Consider the following 22,354-nt stretch of genomic DNA (forward strand, 5'->3'; position numbering starts at 1 on the left):
TGACCCAAAATCATCCATTCAAATTATTTTTCCTTCGTTTTTAGTTAAATAAGTGACGTACACATATTTTCAACATTCTTTCATTTCTTTTGATTTTCGTCTTAGTGCGGTATTTATTTGATTCAGGTTGAAAGACTAAGTTTGAACAAGTGCATATTCAATCCTTGACTTTGACTTCGTCAATATTGCAGATCCGGAGACATGCGTATTCCAGAGACTTGAATATTTGTAAACATAGATACTCTGTCGTTTTATGTTATTAACATGCATGCATGCATGCGTGAGATTGTTTATAAATTTATCCTTTTTATTTTTAGTAACTCTGAATTTGTATTATATTGATGTACTTTATCAATTTAACTGATCATTTATTTGTGTTGAAAAAAAACAATTTTCTTTATGTGGCCGCCAGATTAGCTCCCATAGTGATTAGAAAGTAAACAATAAAGAAAGTTACACGCAATTTCATGGTTGGTTGTATAAAGTCTTGTCCAGCTAAGTTGTAACATAATTAAAAAAAAAAGACTATTCATTATTCAAATTTGAAAAAGATATAATGATAAAGACATTTTATCACCTTATTAGTATTAAAAAAGCACAGATAATCACCTAGACACTGTGGCTAAGTAATAGTCTTAGTTGGAAAAAGAAAAGTATTGCATATTCTTTTTTTTGGAGAGAAAAGTATTGCCTATTCTGTAAGTCATTGTATGAGTAAACCTAGCTAGCTACTTGCCGTACATATAACATGATTTAGATTTACTGGCTCAAAATATGAGAATGTTCCTTTAGTCAAAGAGAAAAAAGACCTATTTGTTCTTTTTGCAAATAGAATTAATTCTTACATCAGTCTTAAAATATTTATATGTTACGGATCGTTTTAAATATAGGGTCTTATTAACTAGTACTTTTAAGATATTGATTAATAAATCCAATAACAGAAACTTTGTTTTCGGAATATAAATTTTTACTTTTTACTAATCAATAATCGCATCACTTTTTTAACGTAAATTTATTAATTTTAACACCATAACCAATGCCTCAAAGGCATTTATTATTATTCCCCTTAAATATAATATCTTCTTAAGTAATTTTTTGTCTTTGTTTTATGACTATTTTGATAATTTTATGTAAGCAATAAGTAAATTAATAATAAATACTATAACGAATAAAACACTAGAAAAAGCAAAATTAAGGAGGGAAATTAGTGACGGAAAAAATAAAATCCCTTACAAAATCTTTGGTCATAAAATTTAGTGACGGAATTAGAGAATGATTTCATATTTTTGCTCTCTAAATTTTCCTCACTAGTTTTTGCTTTTTAGTAGTGAAAGTTTTATGTGGAGTGTTGCAAGAAAGCTAGCAGTTTGCAACAGGAGCACTATATGTTTACGACAACGAGTTGGAGTATATGGAGGAGTAGGAATGCATCGTTATGGGAGGATGTATTTGCGAGAGTTGTTGAAGTAATTTATCGCGGTAATGTTTTACTTAAGGAGTGGAGGGAGCACATCAAGAAAATGGAAAGTTTTGATTCAATTTCAACATTTCTTCACCTTGACTCTAAATTAGTGATGATGAAGAAGAACTCTCTCAGCGCAAAATTGGGGCCCGATTTTCGCACATCAGGGGCCGAATTTTTACAAGACAAAAGTCTCAAAACACCATGTCACAAGCGGAGAAGACCGAGATGGTGGACAAGGCTAGGAGTGACATTGTCTTATGCCTCGGGGAAAAAGTTTTGGGGGATGTCGCTAAGGAACCAAACGCGACATCGATGTGGTCAAAGTTGGAGTCATTGTATATGACAAAGTCTTTGGCTCATTGGCAATTCCTAAAGCAAGCACTCTACTCATTCAAGATGGTGGAGTCAAAGACCACCATGGAGAAACTTACAGAGTTCAACAAGATCCTTGATGATTTGGAGAACATTGAGGTGCATCTTGTGGATGAAGATAAAGATATACTCTTGTTCTGTGCGCTACCGAGATTATTGGAATCTTTCGAGGATACAATGATTTATGGCAAAGAAGGCACTGTCACCTTAGAAGATGTTCAAACGGCTTTGAGAACCAAGGAGTTGACCAAGTCCAAGGATTTGATAGCTGATGAAAACGGTGAAGGTCTAAGTGTTTCAAGAGGGCATGGTGGAGGTAGAGGTAATCAGAGAAAGGGCGGTAAAAAGTCAAAATTTAAGTGCTTTAACTGTCACATGATGGGTCACTTCAAGAAGGATTGTCCGGAGAACAATGATAATTATCTCCGACGGTTATGAGGATTCGGGTGCTTTGGTGGTGTCTCATTGGGGGTGAAATGTTGAAATTGAGTCAAAATTTGATGAATGAAGAAGATTGTTGCTAAAAATATAAAATATCGATGCGTCTATTTATGAGCATCATAATTACGTTGGAATCTTGATTTGCTTAGTGGACAAGTATGAGATGTTTTGGGACAAGTATGAGATGTTAAGGAGGGTGAGGTTTCAGCATATATCGATCGGATGCATGAATTAGAGTTCAACAAAGTTATCTTTACTTTAGATTCAAAGAGTGTTGTGGACTCTTTAAACTTACTCACCAATAATAGAACCGATGCATATTCCAGTTTAAGTAGATGTTATAGTAATTTAAATCATCGTTTTGTAAAAACTCTTTTGCTGATTGTTTTAGAAGAGAGAGTAATATGTTTGCTCCTAACTTTGCTAAGGTGACTATAGGTCCGTTTGTTATAGCTTTTTATTAAAAAAAATTTAACAAAGAAATTTTCAAAGAAAACTTCAAATGAAAAATTCGTTTGAATAACTTATCTTAAAATGTCATTTTAAATAGTTCATCATTTTGTTATATTCTTTTTTGGATACTAAAATTTGGAAAAAATCTCTAAAATATAAACTATTTCAAATAGTTTTTTATAAAAATATTTTTCAAAGATATCGTTTTGAAAAAAATATGAAAGAATTAAATTTAGAAGGTTCTCGTTAGTATTCATACAATTTCAAACCTTTGAACTATAGTACAATAATTAATCCTCAATAAGCAGAAGCTTCTTAATATTAACCATAATATTTTCACTCAAAGGGATCGTCATGTTTTTTAATATCTTTTTCATCAAGCATGCATTTTTATGTTAGTACAATCAATCGATATTGTCTTTTATTTTTTTAACTCACAGTCCACATTATCTATCCACCTATATATATATATATATATATATATATATATATATATACACCCATGAAGGTGTCTTTTAGCAACCCACACCTCAAGGTGTGATTTTCACTTTTTAGTTATAACTTTGCTAAAAGACACCTTCATAAAAATTAGTTGGTGTCTTCTAACAAATGCTAATATAATAACTTGCTAAAAGACACCTTCATAAAAGGTGTCTTCGACTTCTAGCAAAACTCATATATATATATATATATATATATATATATATATATATATATATATATATTTTGAAGAATTCCACCTATATATTTAAAATGACCTTTAAAATTATATAAAAGAGACCTTTCCTAGAAAAATATATAGAATAAAAAAGACCTTAAAAATGTGTGGTATTTTACATGATATATGGCGGCCAGATTAGATTAGTTCCCCTTGGTGATTAGATAGTTAACAATAAAAAAAGTTACATAATATCTTGTATAATATATTTTTATTTTTTTTGAAGGATGGTTGTATAATATCTTGTCCAGCTAAGTTGTAACATAATTCAAAAAAAGACTATTCATTATTCAAATTTGAAAATGATGTAATAATGATAAAGACATTCTATCAACCTTATCAGTATTAAAAAGGAAAAAGAAAAGTATTGCATATTCTGTAAGTCATTGTATGAGTAAACCTAGCTAACTACTTGTCTTACAGCAGTCTTAAAATATTTATTTGTTACAGTTCGTCTTTAAGTATAATATCTTCTTAGTAATTTTTTGTCTTTGTTATATGACTATTTTTGATAATTTAATTGTCTCTATTAATTATTTTTTTCAAAATTAATACGTCTAATTATTGTAGATACTTTTTTTTTTTTTTATGTAAACAATAAGTAAAATAATAATAAGTACTACAAAAGATAAATTTAGGAAAAAAAAATAGTATAATTAGGTAAAAAAATTGTCTGTTTTATTGTAATTTTTAGGAAACAATAAGTAAATTTAACTAAAAATTGTCTAATGAGGTAAATTACCTAAAAATGGCATAATGATATATATCACCTAAACATGTCTGTCTTAATAACAAATGAAGTAGTAAAATTGATTAATGAGATTTATATGAAAAAGTGGTTAGCAACATAAGTTTCTCATATGACTGTATTTGTGTCAAATTTTTGTGGTCCAATATCATTGCTCATATCTTTTTTGGTTACAATCATTGCTATATGATTTTACTTTTTTAGGAGTGCTAATATGATATATCTATCAAGCAAACTATTTTATTATTATATATGACGTAAATTTTCCAATAATTGATACTCTCTTTTAGGTCACATTTACAAGCAATTTTGCTTTATCATTTATTGAATAACTGATATATTTAGACTATAATATAGTTCAGATACATCAGTTGTTTATATCTGATAAAGTAAAATTTGCTTATAAATATAAGTGGAGGGAGTATCATAGTAGCAATGGTACACTACTAGAAAAAGTAAAATTAGCGAGGGAAATTAGTGACGTAAAAAATGAAATTCCTCACAAATTTTTTGATCGAAAATTTAGTGACGAAATTAGAGAGGGATTTTATGTTTTCCCTCACTAAATATTCCTCACTAATTTTTGTTTTTTTGGTAGTGGTAAACTAACCTGCTCCATATGAACATAACCTTAGATATTGACCAGTTCCATGCATATACTTTTCCACGTTAATGACAAGACAAATCAAATTCCTAATAGCAATTTTTAAATGTCTTTGTCAAAACAAAAATGTCTTTGTCATAATATAATAAATCGTTTTTAAAATGCCTATATCAACGCGTGGATCAAACATACAATAATAAAAAAACTCATGGATCAGACACACTTCATGATTGATGATTGTGAACACTACCCCACAGTTAAATTTTGAGAATTTACTGCTCTATATATTATATCTCATCATGAATGTATTGAGGAGAAAATCACATCATGATTTACTGACTTTATGGCAGGAAAACCATCGTAAGAATAATAATGCTTGTCCATATGATCCAGTTCCATGCATATACTTTCCAATAGTTGGAATAACAGTTAAAGGAAAATTTCATTAAAAAAAAATTGTTGAAGGAAGAGTGATTTTTATTTGTGTTTAAACACAAGACAAAAGTAGAAAACAGCGAGAGAGAAAGGAAGAGAGAACACAAAATAATTTGTTGATTCAGTTCGGTCCAAATTAACCTAGTTTAGGGAGAGAACAGCCATCCATTTTACTATATGATGAGTAACCTTACAAAAGAGATATCAATGGGTTACAAGAATAAATCTCCCACTTAATTATACCTAAAGTCTCAATCTCTTCCCGTAACCAATAGACTCGATCTTAATAGTGTTTCCCAACGTGAAACAACCCTCAAACCCTAGTGTTTGTTCCAGAGACAAACTCTATACAAACCCTAGTTTTGTTGTTGCATTTCTAAACCCTTGTTTCAGCCCCTTTATCTCAAGGTTTACAATGATACAATGTCTATATTTAAAGTAAAAGAATCCTCAATAAAACTGGAACAAATCTAGGCCCGAAAATATGTTTCTGTTTTATTTTCTGCTGTCAAAATCAGTCACCATGCTCACCAAATTGGCCACCGATTTTTGCCGAATCTGAAGCTCAAATAAAATAGTATTCCAATTTCTTTAATTTTGAGGCACTTTCACAACAGATAACATGTAAAGTTTTTCAAAGTTTGCTGCTGACAAAGCACAGATTAATTTGATCATATACCTAATAAATACCGATTTGAATTACTTTGAAATTGTCAAGAAAAGTTTTTTCTTGGTACAAGTAAATAAAAAACAAAGTTTTTACTTACCTTGAAATTAGCTGACAAACCCAAATAATAAAATAATGATTAATACATCTAAACTTCTATATTTATACATAAAGGATACATGACTTTATATTGGTTCTTTATCTTCTAATTATTCTAATATATATACTCTTTAAGATTAAAATAAAATAAGTATATGATTTAGCACAATAGAAAACTAGGACGAACATATAGTACTTATTATTATAAAATTTTATTTACCTTCGACCATACTTCGATTTATGAAGATTCAGATTCTTAAAGTATCGAAGGGTTAACACAATAATAACTAAAAATATATATAAAAAAGATGGGTACATAGAATCCATTTTAACACTAATACTACTAAAATAAAAAAAACAAAGGTAGTGTCAACATTTTCCAGCTAATAAGCTCACTTACTTTAAATAATTTCATTCATGAATAGTTTGCTGTCTTTATCAAATACATATCCACGTTCCATGAATAAACAACTTGTGTCACATTGGTCCAAAAAGCATACTGAATTATTCAAAGGCAGGCCATTATTTGTATCCTATGTTTTAAATTAATAATAACCTCAGATTTGTAAAAATAATTTGTTAAAAAAGGATTACAAGAATTTTTATTGTATTTTTTTTAGAGAGGTTGAAAACTAGGTGAATTTTAATATGTACCAAATCAAAGTTCAGTAACCAAGATGAATAGTTAAGTTAAAGTGGTAATGAAAAAACTATATAAAGGGTGATGCTGCCTTCATTACATCAACAACGAAACCCACTTTGGGAAAAAGATGGGGTCTCAAATGGCCTCTATTACTCTCACTATTGCATTGGCAATAATCTCTCTTACCTTGCCATCCCAAACTTCAGCAAACAGCTACATCTATTCATCTCCACCACCACCACCAAAGCCTTACTACTACCACTCTCCACCACCACCGGTGCACTCACCACCTCCTCCTTACCATTACAGTTCCCCACCACCACCTCCAAAGAAGCCATACAAATACGCTTCTCCTCCACCTCCAGTTTACAAGTACAAATCACCTCCTCCACCAGTGTATAAGTATAAGTCTCCTCCTCCACCACCGAAGAAGCCATATAAATATCCATCTCCACCACCACCAGTTTACAAGTACAAGTCACCTCCTCCACCAGTTTACAAGTATAAATCTCCTCCACCACCAGTTTACAAGTACAAATCACCTCCTCCACCGGTGTACAAGTATAAATCCCCTCCTCCACCAGTGTACAAGTACAAGTCTCCTCCACCACCACCTAAGAAGCCATATAAATACCCATCTCCACCACCGCCAGTTTACAAGTACAAATCACCTCCACCACCGGTGTACAAGTACAAATCTCCTCCACCACCAGTTTACAAGTATAAATCCCCTCCTCCACCAGTGTACAAGTACAAGTCTCCTCCACCACCACCAAAAAAGCCATATAAATACCCATCTCCCCCACCACCAGTTTACAAGTACAAATCACCTCCTCCTCCAGTTTACAAGTATAAATCTCCTCCACCACCAGTTTACAAGTATAAGTCACCTCCTCCCCCAGTTTACAAGTACAAATCTCCACCACCACCACCCAAGAAACCATACAAGTATCCATCACCACCACCACCAGTTTACAAGTATAAGTCTCCCCCTCCACCTGTCTACTCACCACCACCAGTTTACAAGTATAAGTCTCCTCCTCCACCTGTCTATTCACCACCTCCACCATATAAGTACAAATCTCCACCACCTCCTCCTTATAAGTACCCATCACCACCACCACCAGTTTACAAGTACAAGTCACCTCCTCCCCCAGTTTACAAGTACAAATCTCCACCACCACCACCCAAGAAACCATACAAGTATCCATCACCACCACCACCAGTTTACAAATATAAGTCCCCTCCTCCACCTGTATACTCACCACCTCCACCAGTTTACAAGTATAAGTCTCCTCCTCCACCCGTCCATTCACCACCTCCACCATATAAGTACAAATCTCCACCACCTCCTCCTTATAAGTACCCATCACCACCACCGCCAGTTTACAAGTACAAATCACCTCCTCCTCCAGTTTACAAGTACAAATCTCCACCACCACCACCCAAGAAACCATACAAGTACCCATCACCACCACCACCCGTTTACAAATATAAGTCCCCTCCTCCACCAGTTTACAAGTATAAATCTCCTCCTCCACCTGTTCACTCACCACCTCCACCACACTATGTCTACTCTTCACCTCCTCCTCCGGTCTATTCCCCTCCTCCACCACATTACATATATTCATCACCTCCTCCTCCTTACCACTCTTAGATAACGGTTTACCATAGTATCCCATGGTATGCTTCTTTTTTAGTACGACCAATATCTTTATGATTAAAATGCTTCGAGAAATACTAATTTATATATCAACAAAATATATGTATTTTATCAACGAAACAATTAAATAAGAGAATCAAAATTAGTGATTTGAATAGTTTTACATGCCAACACATGCAAGTCGTTATATAGACCTCACATTCATTTTATTCTTATTATTCTTATAGTCTAAATAGTACAATTTTCTTGAAACGTCTAAATTGACATACATCTTATGGTACAGTTTACAAAAATCAATCTAAGCCTATTTTATTTCTATTTATAGTATTATATGTAAATAGAAAAAATATACAAACTAAAAGGAAAGTTGACAGTTATGTTTCTTATTAATGCTTCTCACTCGTATTGTTCTTTGAGTGCTTAATTAATGTGTTTATGTGTTTGTATATACTTTTGTAGGGATTAAGGAATATTGGAAATAAAGAGAACATAGTGCAAAGCAGGAAGATGCATTTAGCAATAAGGGAGAAAAACAACGGAAGCAAAGTTTCCATGCATTTTGGTCTCAGAAAAAGTCACTTTGTTTTTCTTATTTGTTTGTATATGAATTATTATTCTCATTATTGAGTTTGGTTATTGAATTTAGACAGGTGTAATACACTGTGTGTAATATCGTGAATGCATTTTGTTTTGGAACCTACTCTTTGCAAGGGGTTGGTTGGGAAAATAAAATTGAATATTTGTTCTACTAATTCTTTGCATATTTATTGTGAAATTACAATATAATCAATGCTCAACTAATTATTTTTTTCAACAGAAAACTAATGCATTTCATTAAAAATTAAAGGACCAATATAAAGGAGAATGTCAAATTATAAAGCTAAGAATTTCTGAAAAAAAAAATAAAGTTGAGAACTGACGCTGTATATGTTTAGCTTAGCAAAGGTGCATTGTGCATCCATATTAGTCTCTCTCCTACAAAACTCGACATAAGAATTATTACATAATAACGATAAAGTACTACAATATCTACTTAAAATAGAATCTACATATCAATAGCTGTTAATAAGTTTAAAGTCTCACCCTCACTCAATAACTTATTTAAGCATTGAATGTTCAATCCAATTGCTATTAATTTCGACAAGCCGGTCCTAATTTACTCTCTCTCGGTTTTCTCTTCCAGTTTCTTCATTGAGGAGTTATTTTGGGTCAATTATTGACCTGAAATCACTCCTCTTCATCTTTTTATGCCTATTTCAATCTAAATAAGTGATTTTCACATAGATTTAGGTTTTTTCTTTGTGGTTTTATCATCTAAGTGTGGTGGTTTGTTGTTCGTCGTCTTGTGCGGCGTTGTTCGATTTCACGTTTCTTGCGGTGTTCATTTAATTCATATTGAAAGATTGATTATTCAATCGAAGATTTGGGCGTCAACGTTGCAGATCCGGATGCTATGGATATTCCGGTCACTTTAATTTTATCATATATTTTTTGTTGTGAAAACCACACCAATAATAAACTTGATGCGTGGAGCAAATTAATACCAAGTAATCAAATCAAGCGGGTAGCAAATAATTCAAACAAAAGTAAACGACAAGAGATAAAAGGAAAGAAGGAGAACACAAGAATTTGTTTACCCAGTTCGGTCTAATGATGACCTAGTCTAGGGGAGATAGCAGCTCTCTGCTTCACTATAATGATATGAGTTTCTTTACAAAGAGATATTGACTTACAAGAATCAGTCTTCAAACCTAATTCTACCCAAGTCCCAGCCTCTTCCCGTGACCAAGAGACTCAATCCTAATGGTGCTTTGTTCAACGTGAATCAAAACAATCCCAACCCTAGTGTTTGTTGCCAAGAGAAATTCTCTATAAACCCTATTTTCTACACAGTGTTTTGTTTCTACACACTCTCAGTCTCTCAAATATTCATATGATACAAAGCTTATATTTATAGTGGAAAGCATTCCTCAAAAATTGGAAACAGGCCCACAAGCTGTTTTATTTTTCTCATCTTGCGAGAAATCGGCCATCAAGTTTGGAAAATCGGCCACCGATTTTTCACGAGACAAAAGTCTCCAAAACCAGGTCAAAATCGACCACCGTGTGGTGTAACACCCCATTCCCAAATATAATTTATTTAAATGAAATAAACACACATCAGAGTAATAAATCCAAATGGGCATGTCACACTACATTTTCAAATTTCTGAAATAGAATATAAAAATCTATTTATTAAACATCCAATGAAATCATCATTTAATATGCAGCGGAATATTATCAACGAAACGTCAACAACTGTTTAAACCTCCAAAATAATATCTCAGCATAAAAAGCCTCAACCAGAATAATTCATCAACCATAGGGCTACAACAACATTAACCAAAATTTGATACATAGAATGAAAGAAAACAATAAAATCTCATCCCACGTATCAGAGCCCTATACACTTTGAGCCACCACCTACTACTCAGGATCACCTGCAAGTTACCCATAGGAAGGGCAACATTTCCAAGCAGAAGGGGTGAGATTCTCAATCAATAAAAATAAAATATAATAACATCAATTGAAAATCTAGCACCTTACAACATCAATGATTATTCAATAAGCATAGGTATTTCATAATCGACAACAATCATTCAAATATAGAATTCAATCAACAATGCAACTCATGATATGACATGACACCCCCCTTTAATACTCCTCAATAAATGCAACTATGCATGTGGTACCATAATTCAGGGCCATGACCCACACCACTGTCGAATAGTTAAAGCATTCTCAGCAGGACCTAAGTCCTCACCGCTCCACACCGCTTTGAACAACTAGTGTTTCACCGCTTTGAACGACAAGGCGTTCCAGAGCCGAAGCTCTCCCACTTTGATGTTTATGCAACTACCCCACCTGTGTATATCTACATACAACTCGACCACTACATATGTATCATATGACTTACTACTCCACAACTCAAACAATCCAGACTTACACAATTATTTATAATTATGCACATACATCAATCATCTCCGACATTCACTAACACCAATCAATCCAATCACTGGCTAGTTTAAATAGGATTTGGTCACCTATACTAGGGTTATATTAGTTAAAGAGGAAGTTAAAGAACGCTCAAGTAGTCCCCTCATGCACTAAGCAACAGTTCAGAAAAGGCTGATTAAGGTTCACTTCGCTTAAGCGACGGCTAGTTCGCTTAAGCGACCAGCTTACAGTAGGTTCTGGGTTTAGTTCGCTTACGGGTCGCTCACAGTTCGCTTGAGCGAACTTTGGACAGAATGAAAATGGTTTTTCGCTCACAGGGTCGCTTACCATTCGCTTAAGCGAAATCTTGGCAGAACCAAACTTAATTTTCGCTTACCAGTTCGCTCACGGTTCGCTTAAGCGAACGGGTAAAATCGCATTCTGGGCAGCTTTCTTGAATGCTCGCTTAAGCGACGGATGCTTCGCTTAAGCGACCACTCATCTGGGCAGTGCAAAACCTACGGTTTCAGACCTCTTCTCACTCCAAAAACTCCATTTTAATCCCCTGATCACCCAAAATGTTTTCCAACAGATGTTTACAGGTCCTATATACAACTAGGCATTACTAAGAAACACAATTCAGCCATCAACAACAACAATTATAGAATCATTCCACCATCACACAATATTTCATCAATTCATACAATTCATCCAAAATTCAATCAATTCATGGATTATAGCAACAACATGGATTAAGATTTCGTTCTTAACATTAAATTCCAAGAAACTAACATCATCTTTACTCATTCCATCAGAATCATCATCAAACCCTAACTTTCATTTTATTTTCCAAAACTATTCAATTAGGTCAATTTCAGAAATTATAGATTATGATTATTGAGAGATAGTCTCACCCTTACCTTAGTTTTGCAGAAAATTAGACAGCAAGGATCGATTTCTAGGCTCTCCTCTCTAGCTCTTGCTCTTCTTCTCCCTTTTTCCAAAACTTGTCTGTTGTACGTAAAACTGTTTTCTGACTATTCCTTTTCCTAACTCCCCAAAACTATAACTCCCCCTATTACATTAAACTCCTTTAATTTTTATTAAATTCTAATTAACTCCCTAATTTCTAAAATAATATTAATTTCCAGTTATTTTAATTATTATTATATTAAACTATATAATAAAATGCACACACCACATAAATCACCAAAAATCATATAAAATCACATTTGAGACTCCACATAATTCAAAATAAAATAAAATAATACTAGGGCGTTACATGTGGTACAAATTGGACACCGAATTTGACAGACAGGATGCACATTTTTGAGTCACTTTTCAACATTTTTGTAGGCATTATGTCGTTATATGCTATTAATTAACTTTGATGTTGTGAGTTTATTAGCAGATTCATCCTTTAAGTTTTTAGCGGTGTTGAATGATGTAATCTCGATTTGAATGAATGAATATCATTTTATTTTTGTAAAAAAAAAAAAAAAAAAACTATATACATCATTACTGTAATTTTTTTTACAACATGTATCAATCATTTTGTTACATTTTGTATTAGTTACTAAAGTATATCTACAAATAGTCTATGTCGTTAATTGTGATCGAATGCACACAGATTTTTACATTAAAATTTTGCAAACCATCAAAGTTAAAAAAACATGCATAGAACAAACCTTGGGATATGTATTCGAGATGACGAAAACACTTTTTGTGTTGGATAAAACTTTGTCCATCACTGCAATGTATAAGCATACGGGAGAAGTTTTGGGTTTTTTCCAATCGTTACACTAATTAAGTGATATGTAATTTGACAATGTTGACTTTACATTGTACTCAAAGATTATTACAAATGGTTTCCATCATCATCGTGTTCATGTTACATAATTTGGTCAAGTGATTTCAGCTTACAGGGGCCTCTTTAATACTTATTTCACAAACTCTTAGGACGAGTTTAACAGACGACAAACCAATGAGGTAGTTCACATCCTTGTTGGGTTGTCAAATTATCAACTAATCTCACTATTTATTCGCATGTAATTCGTTGTATAAGCACTCTTATTATTAATTAAACTAGCGAGTTAACCCGTGCAATGTATGAGCGACATATGCTACTATTTTTTAATCTCCAAAATTATATTCTTTTTTTTGTTTTTTTATATATCACTAGCGAAAAGACAAGCACTCTCGTGCCCGTCTTTCCGCTCTTTTTATTGCGTTAATGTTTGAAAATTATGAACAATATTTTTTTATGAAATTTTGATTTTGATTAAAACTATATATATATATATATATATATATGTTTGTTGCTTTAAAATTATAACAAATCAAACTAATCATGATTATCTATTTCATTGAAACCAACAATATAACAAAAAAAATATAATCTAAACTCTTATTTTTTTAATGACACCAACAACGATCTTTATTATAGAAAAAGTTATTTGAGGGTATAATTGAAATAGTAAAAAAGTAAGTATATAAAAATACTCATCTAGTTTGTTAGACATTTTAAAAGATAAAAGAAAAAAATTAGACATATATATATATATATATATATATATATATATATATATATATATCGTGTTTCTTACACTTTTATTTTAATACATGAATTTGCTTTAATCTATTTGTTTTGTGTTATTTGTATTGAAAGTTAAGGGTAATTTTGGAAAGAGAAAAATTCAGCCTAAAAGAGTCTAAATATGCTATTTTCTTTATATATAGTATAAATTAACTAACATTTTATAAGTTATAGCCGGCCCTAGTTTTCTAGTGAGAGAAACTCCAACTTCTCTCTAGACTTTCTTTCTCCTTCGTTCATCGAGGAGGGGTGGTTTTAGGTCATTTTTTGACCTAGAATCACCCCTCTACATCTTTTTTCCCCTTTTCTTTCAATCTAAATAAGTGGTTTTCACATCTATCAAGTTTTTCGTTTTGTGTTTTTTGTGATTTCGTCGTCTAAGTGCGGCGTTTGATTTCGCGTCTTGTCGCGGTGTTTGTTCAGTTCCTATTGAAAGATCTACATCAATCAATTACAAATTCAAGCAATGATTTGGATGTCAACGTTGCAGATCCGGAAGCATGGGTATTTCGGTGATTTAGGTTTGATCATATTATTTGTAGGCATTTTGCTGTTGTATGCTATTAACTTGGGTGCTGTGAGTTTGCTCGCATATTCACCCTTTACATTTTTAGCGATGTTTGTATCTGATGTACTCTATCGATTTGAATGAATGAATATCGTTTTGTTTTTGTAAAATAAAAAGTGTTTTTTTTTTTTTTTTATATTTTTTATTAGTGACAAATATTTGACCCATACATTTTTTATGTATTAATGATAAATATTTGTTCTAGTTTTCTAAATTTATAATGACAAATATATCTTATGTGTTTATCATTGACAAATATTTGACACATTTTTTTATATATTTATCAGTGGTAAAAACCTCATAAAGAACCTATGTTAAATACTTGTTCCGTACTTTTTTAATTGATCAATTACAAATATTAGTCCCATGCTTTTTAATATTTTTTGTTCAATTTTTTAAAATATTTATCAATTAATTTAGGGTTAACAGGCCTTTACCCCCTACAATGATAGGCGAATACTTGACCCTAGAGCTCTAAAATGTGTTTTTGTTGGCTATTCCTCCACTTAAAAAGGATAGAAATGTTACCATCCTTCGTACAAACAATTCTGTGTCTAGAGATGTTACATTTCATGAAGAGGAAGCTTTTTTCAAACAACCTTATCTTCAGGGAGAGAATTTAAGAGAAGATAAGGAAATAAATCATGAAATCCTTGCTCTTCCTATCCTTGAGTTTGCTTGTATCCTAAGGTTGACATAACCTTAGAGAACCTTTCAAACCATGCTCAGGGTGATTGTTTCAATCCATATAATGCCTTTTTCAACCTGCATATAGAATTGGCAGCAAGATTTTTACAATATTCTGGCGGTACCTCCATATAGATTTCCTCCTCTAGTTCCCCATGCAGGAAAGCATTTTTCACATCAAATTGCTGCAATTCCCAACCATAAAAGGAATGGAAATGCAATAATTGAAGCTTATACTGATGATGACCATGCGGGGTCAATTACAGACAAGAGGTCCACTACTTGATATTGTACCTTTGTTGGAGGAAATTTAGTAACTTGGAGGAGCAAAAAACCGAAAGTGGTGGCTTGCTCTAGTGTTGAAGCTGAGTTTTGAGTATAACATAAGGTATTTGTGAACTACTTTGGCTGCAAATTATTTTAGAAGATTTGAAGATAAAATTGGATGGACCTATGAAGTTCTATTGTGATAATAAGTCAGCAATCAACATAGCTCATAATCCCGTTCAACATGATCGAACAAAACACGTTGAGGTGGATAGGAATTTTATCAAATATTTTTATATTTATTAGTGACAAATATTTATTTCACGTTTTCGGATATATTAGTGACAAACATTTGTCCTATGTTTGTTATGTATCAGTTATTAATAAATGTCTTGTGTATATTTATCATTGATAAGTATGTGTCCCGTGTTTTTATTTTATTTTATTTTTTATATTCTTCGATCTTAAAGCAACGATGATAGATCAAGACCTAGAGTGATAATTGGTGCCATTTAACAAAGAGTTTGCAAGAACATTCCCAAGATTTTTATTTGGATGCATGAAATATGGATTTAAGGTATCATTCTGGTAACCTTTGTGATGATGAGAATCGTGTCCTCCATTGACACTTCCAGCAATACTATCCATAGACATGATGAATCAACGAAAGGGATTCACAGAGAAAAGAAAGAAGAGATATTTTTACATTCTTATGACATAACTAACTACACACTAACTATGATTAAGACTAGAGATGACTATAGTTAGGATGTTACAACTAACTGTTAACTGCCTCAATAACTTGCAGAGCAACTTACTTAGTGTTCACTATGTTTTGTTGTTGACAAAATTCTTATTTGATGTTTTAAAAATTACAAACATATTAAATTTATTTCATCTTGTTATCTACTAACTTGTTCTGTGATAATTATTTCATGAGAATGATCACGACAACATTCTGGTATCATAAGACAAACAAAGCAGTTACGTCAAAAGACAAATCAGCAAAAAGGCAAAATTTAGCTTTACAAGAATATTTAACTTTTGAATTATTAATATCAAGATCAAGACATTTATATGCCTTATTAAAGGAAGACATATAATGTTCTGTCGAAAAGAAAAAAAAAAGATATTTAATCATTGTTGATTGGCAAAATGAAGAAAGAAATGTTTTGGGCCTTAAAGAAGATTTTTTATCCATTAAGGAAAAGAAACAAGTCCATTAAAGAAAAATATCTCATAAAGGCTTTAAGCACATGTGAATTAAATGTGACATCATCAAAAGGACAAAAGAATGACATAAGCATGTCACTTCTGACAACTATCAACAACTCATTATAGCCGGATAACTCTCACGTGGAAGCATAAAGTAAGCTGGACATCCATAACCTTCTGGATGTGTAAATTAACATTCTAGTCGTGTTGAAGAAGAAAAGTGAAATCAATTGAAACTTTGGATATCTATAAAAATGTGCCCAACAACTCTATTTTCATAGTTTATCACCAACACACTCCACATCTATAAATACATGAAGACATGAAGAATCAAAACAAGTGTTTTGAAAGCAAGCATTCTCTCGAGTGAAAATCATCACTATATACAAACTCTTCACAAACAAACAAATTCTAAGTTCTCTCAATATATCATTTGGATGATACTCATTCAAATTTGTTTATTTAAATCTCAAACATGTGTTGAGAATTTCATTTGATCCAAACCCACCTCATCATACAAAGTGTATTGTGTTCTCAAGTCTATTGCTAACAATATTTTGAGAAGAATTGACAACCTTTCTTGTCCAGAATTAAAAAATTGTAGAAGCCTACTAAGGTTTATTTTACAGGATTTAACGAACTGATCTGGTGTGATCAAGAATTTATGGTGCTAGTCATAAGTTTCTGTTAGCATGATACTATAGTGGATAATCTTACACAAGGTGTGGGGACTGAAAGTAGCCGAGTTTGGTGAACTATGATAAATCTCAGGTGTTATTCTTCTTCCCTTTCTCTCTTTAATACTTAATAATCTCTCCAAAATATTGTGGTCCTAATTAATCACAATCAAATTAATCCAATGTTTTCTGGTCCTAAATTGTTTCATTTAATATTAATTATACAGATGCATTCAGAACATTCTGATGCAAGATAAAACAATTACATAAATAACTAAAGACAAACTCACGTTTAAAATCAAATTATAATATTATTTTATCATTCTGTTTTATTCTCCAGAACATTCTGGTCCTTGTTAAAATAGTTTTACATTTCAGCTTAATATCATTTTTCTCATTCTTCTTATATATTAAATATATAATCATTTAATCAAAAACATTATGGTCCTAGATAAAAAAGAATTGTTATATATCAAACACTCTAATCTAATTAGACTAACATTTACCAAGAACCTTCTCTACTAAACAAACTTATTTAAGTTTCAGGAATAATTTTAAAAGGGTCACAATTCACCTCCTCCTCTTGCGACGTTTCTTGCTACTTCATGTTCAACATAGGATTTTATATCACAACCAAGCGACTTTTTCACACCCACACACCCATTAGTTATCTAGCTGTAATAAAAGCATGTAATTGAATGAATTAAATGAAAAAGGAGTTAGGGTTTCAAATAACAACCATATAGATTTAGGGGTGGCCCTGAGGGCAGGCAGGAGGGGCAGTAACCTAGGGCACCATTTTTTAAGAGGCACCAAAATTATTATTTTTACTTAGTAGTTAGTACTATATAGATATATTTCTTTTTAATTCGTTTTGATTAATTATATTAAAAATATATTTTTAGAGAACTTTAATTGTAAATGAATCTTTTGTAACAAAAACTGCAAGAAGGAAAATATTGAAATAAATAAAACAACACAATTTTATTGTTTCGTCCATGACACCAAAAATCTCAGAACCAGCCCTGAGAAAGACTATAATGTTGTGGGGCCGCATCTTTTCTTTTCTTAACATGAATGTGAAGAAAGACGAGAGATTATAAAATTTAGATATTTTCTACGCTGCCCTTCTCTCTCTTCATGTTTGTCTTTTGCAAAATAACATCATTGTAAAAATTAAATTTAGTATCTTATACTCCCTCCATTCCTTTTCTTTTAATGTTTTAGAACTTTAAATATATTCCAAAACTTTTGATGTTTTAGTGAATTTATTATTGTTTTCTCAAGTTTACCCTTTTCTTCCGAAGCATAAAGAATAACCTTCAACCAAGACATAAACTCAAAAAGAAAATGTTTAAATTAATAATAATATTGATTTTTATGTTTGTTTTTTATTGAACACGTAGAAAATTGGTTTTCAAACAAACATAACGTTTGGGAGAGTATGTAACACTTGAGTTCGATTCTAGAATTGTCTATTTGGAAGGCAGCTCAATCTTGTATAAAAATATGTCTCACATTCAACTTGAAATTAAATGTCATAGCTTGGTTAAACTAGAGCCATGGACAGATAAAGAGACTATGTGATCAAATGTGGCTATTTTGATACAAGTCATTTTGCCTTTTAAAAAAGAAAAAATGAATAGATTTAAAGCAATTGGTTAACAAATCCAAGTCACACCTCATCAAGGAAGGAAAAGTCAGCATTTACTTAGCATTCACATATCAAGACTTTTTGTTTATGTTAGGCAATTGTCCTACCTCAGGAACAAAGAGAAGAGGCCAAAAAATAAGGTTAAATAATGCAAAGTCTCTGATTCGAAGTACTTTGACTCTTTTTGTGGATTTTAGGGATGTTTGGTGGGTAACCTACACCATTCAATCATTCCCATCATATAATTAAATGAATCTCACTTAATAAAATCAAGAATCATATCCTGTTCTTCATCAAAATCATATTCCAAACCAAATGAGTGTATGACATACGCTACATAAATTATAATAGAGTCTTGTTAACCATTGTTCGGACAATGGTTAAGGAACTTAAAAGTAGTATGTTTGCATTGGTTTTAATAACTTTTAACTTTTAAAAAGTTAAATTTATCAGTTTTTATCATTTTTCAATACTATATTTATATTTTTATCCTCCAATACCTCAAGAGCAATGATTAGCATTCTCATCCGTAATAATATGATTTACATTTAAGAAATTCAAGCCACCTTAGTCATTATTAATCATATCCTCGATTTTGACTTGTAATAGGAGCTAGAACAGCTAGCGCAACAATAAATTTTTTGACAAATACATGTCCATCAACAAGGACAGACAAAATATTTAATTTTGTAAGAAAAAAAACTCATTCATAAAATTATAATCATGTTAATATATGCTCTACGAACACATGTTAAGAATTCAATAAATAATAACCATTTAGACACATGCTCGGAAACCACATCAAACCATAAGACGAGGCAATGATATGCAAATCACATTTGGAATCCTTCAACAACCATATAGGTTTTTCACACATTCGAAGACCGTTAACTCACCTCACATAAATACAGGTAAATCACACTTAAAGGTTAGAGTGTTTACAGGTAGATCATCCTCCTCTGCGCCTCATCAATTGTGTCATCGATTTGGTTTACCCTCAGCTTCTTTTTTATTGATTGATTATAACTTTTTAATATATCAACGACTATAATTATTTACATTATATATATATATATATATATATATATATATATATATATATATATTTCAAAGTCTAAATTAGTAAATGTGCACTTTTTTATTTGGACAAAAAAGTCATTCACCTTTATTATTTAAAACTATTACATTGAGGGTTACTTTTGTAACTTTATTATAAAATAATGGCTAAAATATGGTTTTAGCCCATGTAAATATGTCTCGTTTTAGTTTTAGTCCATGTAAAAAAAAATTGTTTTTGGTCCCTGCAAAATTTTTTGTTTTTGAAAATAGTTCCTCAGGGACTATTTTCAAAAACAAAACATTTTGCAGGGACCTTTTTAAAAAACAAAAAATTTTGCAGGGACCAAAAACAAAATTTTCTTTTTACAGGGACTAAAACCAAAACGAGACATATTTGCAGGGACTAAAACCATATTTTAACCTAAAATAATTGTTAACTTGCATCACTTAGCTAATTACTTAGATCCACTTTTGTTATGAACACAACAATTACAAACATTAAACAACTAAAAAAAAGACAAAATATTTGTGTTTTTAGTAAAGACAAAATATAGTTAACTTGCACCACTTAGCTAACTTAGACTCACTTTTAATTTTTTTTTTATTAATTAAATGCAATTGAAAAAAATAACCTTCTATGAAAAACAATTGGAATATGGGTAATTGAATTTTATTTTTTTTTCAAATAAAAATGTGAGCACTACTAGAAAAAGCTAAGATACCGACGAAATTTAGAGACGGAATTAGAGACGGAAAAAATCAATGAGAGAAGAAAATAAGGTGTTTAAAATTCATTATCTGGTAGAACAGGTCTCGTGCGGTTGTTTCAGCGGGGTTGATTTAGTCCTCAATCCGAAGCTTCATTACACTTGAAGCTTCTTAGTCGTGTTGTGTAGAAATTAAACCTTAATATTTTGACTCAAAGCTCGTCATGTGTTACTAATATCTATTTCTATTAAGTATATATTTGTATAACTGTGCTACAATCTATCAATGGATATAATCTATCCACCTGTTTATTTTATAAAGATTAATTATATGATTGTTTTAATACAAATAAAGACCTTAAAAGTTAAAAAAGTTATACTCCATATTTCAATACTCAAATTTCATGGTTGTCCAAGTAAGTTGTAACATATACTCAAATTTCAAAATAACAATTCGTTATTCAACAAATTTGAAAATGATGCAATGATAATGACATATAATCATCTTAACATCAAAAATATAGCACATGTAGTTGGAAAAAAAAAAAAAAAAAAAACGCATGTCAAAAGTGTGTACATTTAAGATCGATAAGTCATTGTAGGAGTAAACCTAGCCACTTGTTGTACATACAATATGATATAGATTTTGAGAAATGTTATTTGTACAACTATTTTGTGACAACTTTCTCTTTCATACTCACATTATATTCTTACTCTTTCTCATCCTTTTTCTCTCTCCATTATTTTTGACCAATACCAAAAGAGAAAAAGAAGGTTGTCATGAAAGTTGTATCAAATGGTTAGCTCGAAAGATTTGTATGTTACTTTACCACATGATTTTTTTTTCGAACAAGTCAAAATGGAATATTATATCATCAAAGATGGTTCATCTCGCATAAGGTATGCAAAAGAGAAACACCCACCAAAAAATACAGCTAGATGTCTGGTGCCATAAAAGAGCACTCCTGAAGAAAAACAGAATAAAACAAGGCTACAATAAAACACCCATACAATGTAAAGGGTGCCGCCAACAGTCATGGTAACTAAAAGCATAAGTAGACTTGTTTGCCTTTAACCAAGAAAAAGACATCAATTTAATATTTTCCCAATAATTAATTATTACACCTCTCTTTAAATATAATATATTCTTAAGTAGTTTTTTTGTCTTTGTTATATGACCATTAATTTGTATAATTTTATCCCAATTAATTTATATTTTTAATTAAATTAAAGATGCATCTAGTATAACTTCTGAAAAATGGTTAAAGAGTTGAACATCACGTCCTTAAGGAGCATGAACAAACTTCTTAAAAATGGTTAAAGAGTATGAATGTCAACATGTATCTATCAACCAATTTTTTAATCAAACTAACCTGTTCCATATGAACATAACCTCAGATATGGACCAGCTCCATGCATGAGTGTGAGTTAGCTTAAAACTTATGTTATATCTATCATTCTTTCTAATAATTTTATTGAATGAATTCTATTTTGCCCGTGCAAAAAAAGAAGTAAAAATGAACCTTCTAGGAGAGCAAGGAAAAAATTACTGGTTAATGGTGATTTTGACTGGTTTCTTAACTATGAAGTTATGACCTTGCACCAACGTTAAGGACTAAGTATTTGATCTATTAAATTAG

The 22,354-nt window shown here is 31.5% G+C and overlaps 1 protein-coding gene across 3 annotated transcripts; it reads left to right on the top strand.

Moving 5' to 3' along the window:
* Positions 1–6,733: 6,733 nt before the first annotated feature.
* LOC25496069 (extensin-2) lies at positions 6,734–9,060 on the top strand. Of its 3 annotated transcripts, none has more exons than XM_039835165.1 (3): positions 6,734–8,176; positions 8,249–8,328; positions 8,768–9,060. In XM_039835165.1, exons 1-2 carry the CDS (start codon positions 6,773–6,775, stop codon positions 8,300–8,302), a joined length of 1,458 nt encoding a protein of 485 aa, XP_039691099.1. In that variant the 5' UTR covers positions 6,734–6,772; the 3' UTR covers positions 8,303–8,328; positions 8,768–9,060. The 3 variants fall into 3 exon arrangements, with proteins under 3 accessions (XP_039691099.1, XP_039691098.1, XP_013451794.2); XM_039835164.1 differs by having other exon boundaries at positions 6,734–7,616; positions 7,665–8,328; XM_013596340.3 differs by having other exon boundaries at positions 6,734–8,328.
* Positions 9,061–22,354: the final 13,294 nt, after the last annotated feature.

This window comes from Medicago truncatula, chromosome 6, assembly GCF_003473485.1.
Source record: "Medicago truncatula cultivar Jemalong A17 chromosome 6, MtrunA17r5.0-ANR, whole genome shotgun sequence".
In the NCBI taxonomy this organism is placed as follows: domain Eukaryota; kingdom Viridiplantae; phylum Streptophyta; class Magnoliopsida; order Fabales; family Fabaceae; genus Medicago; species Medicago truncatula.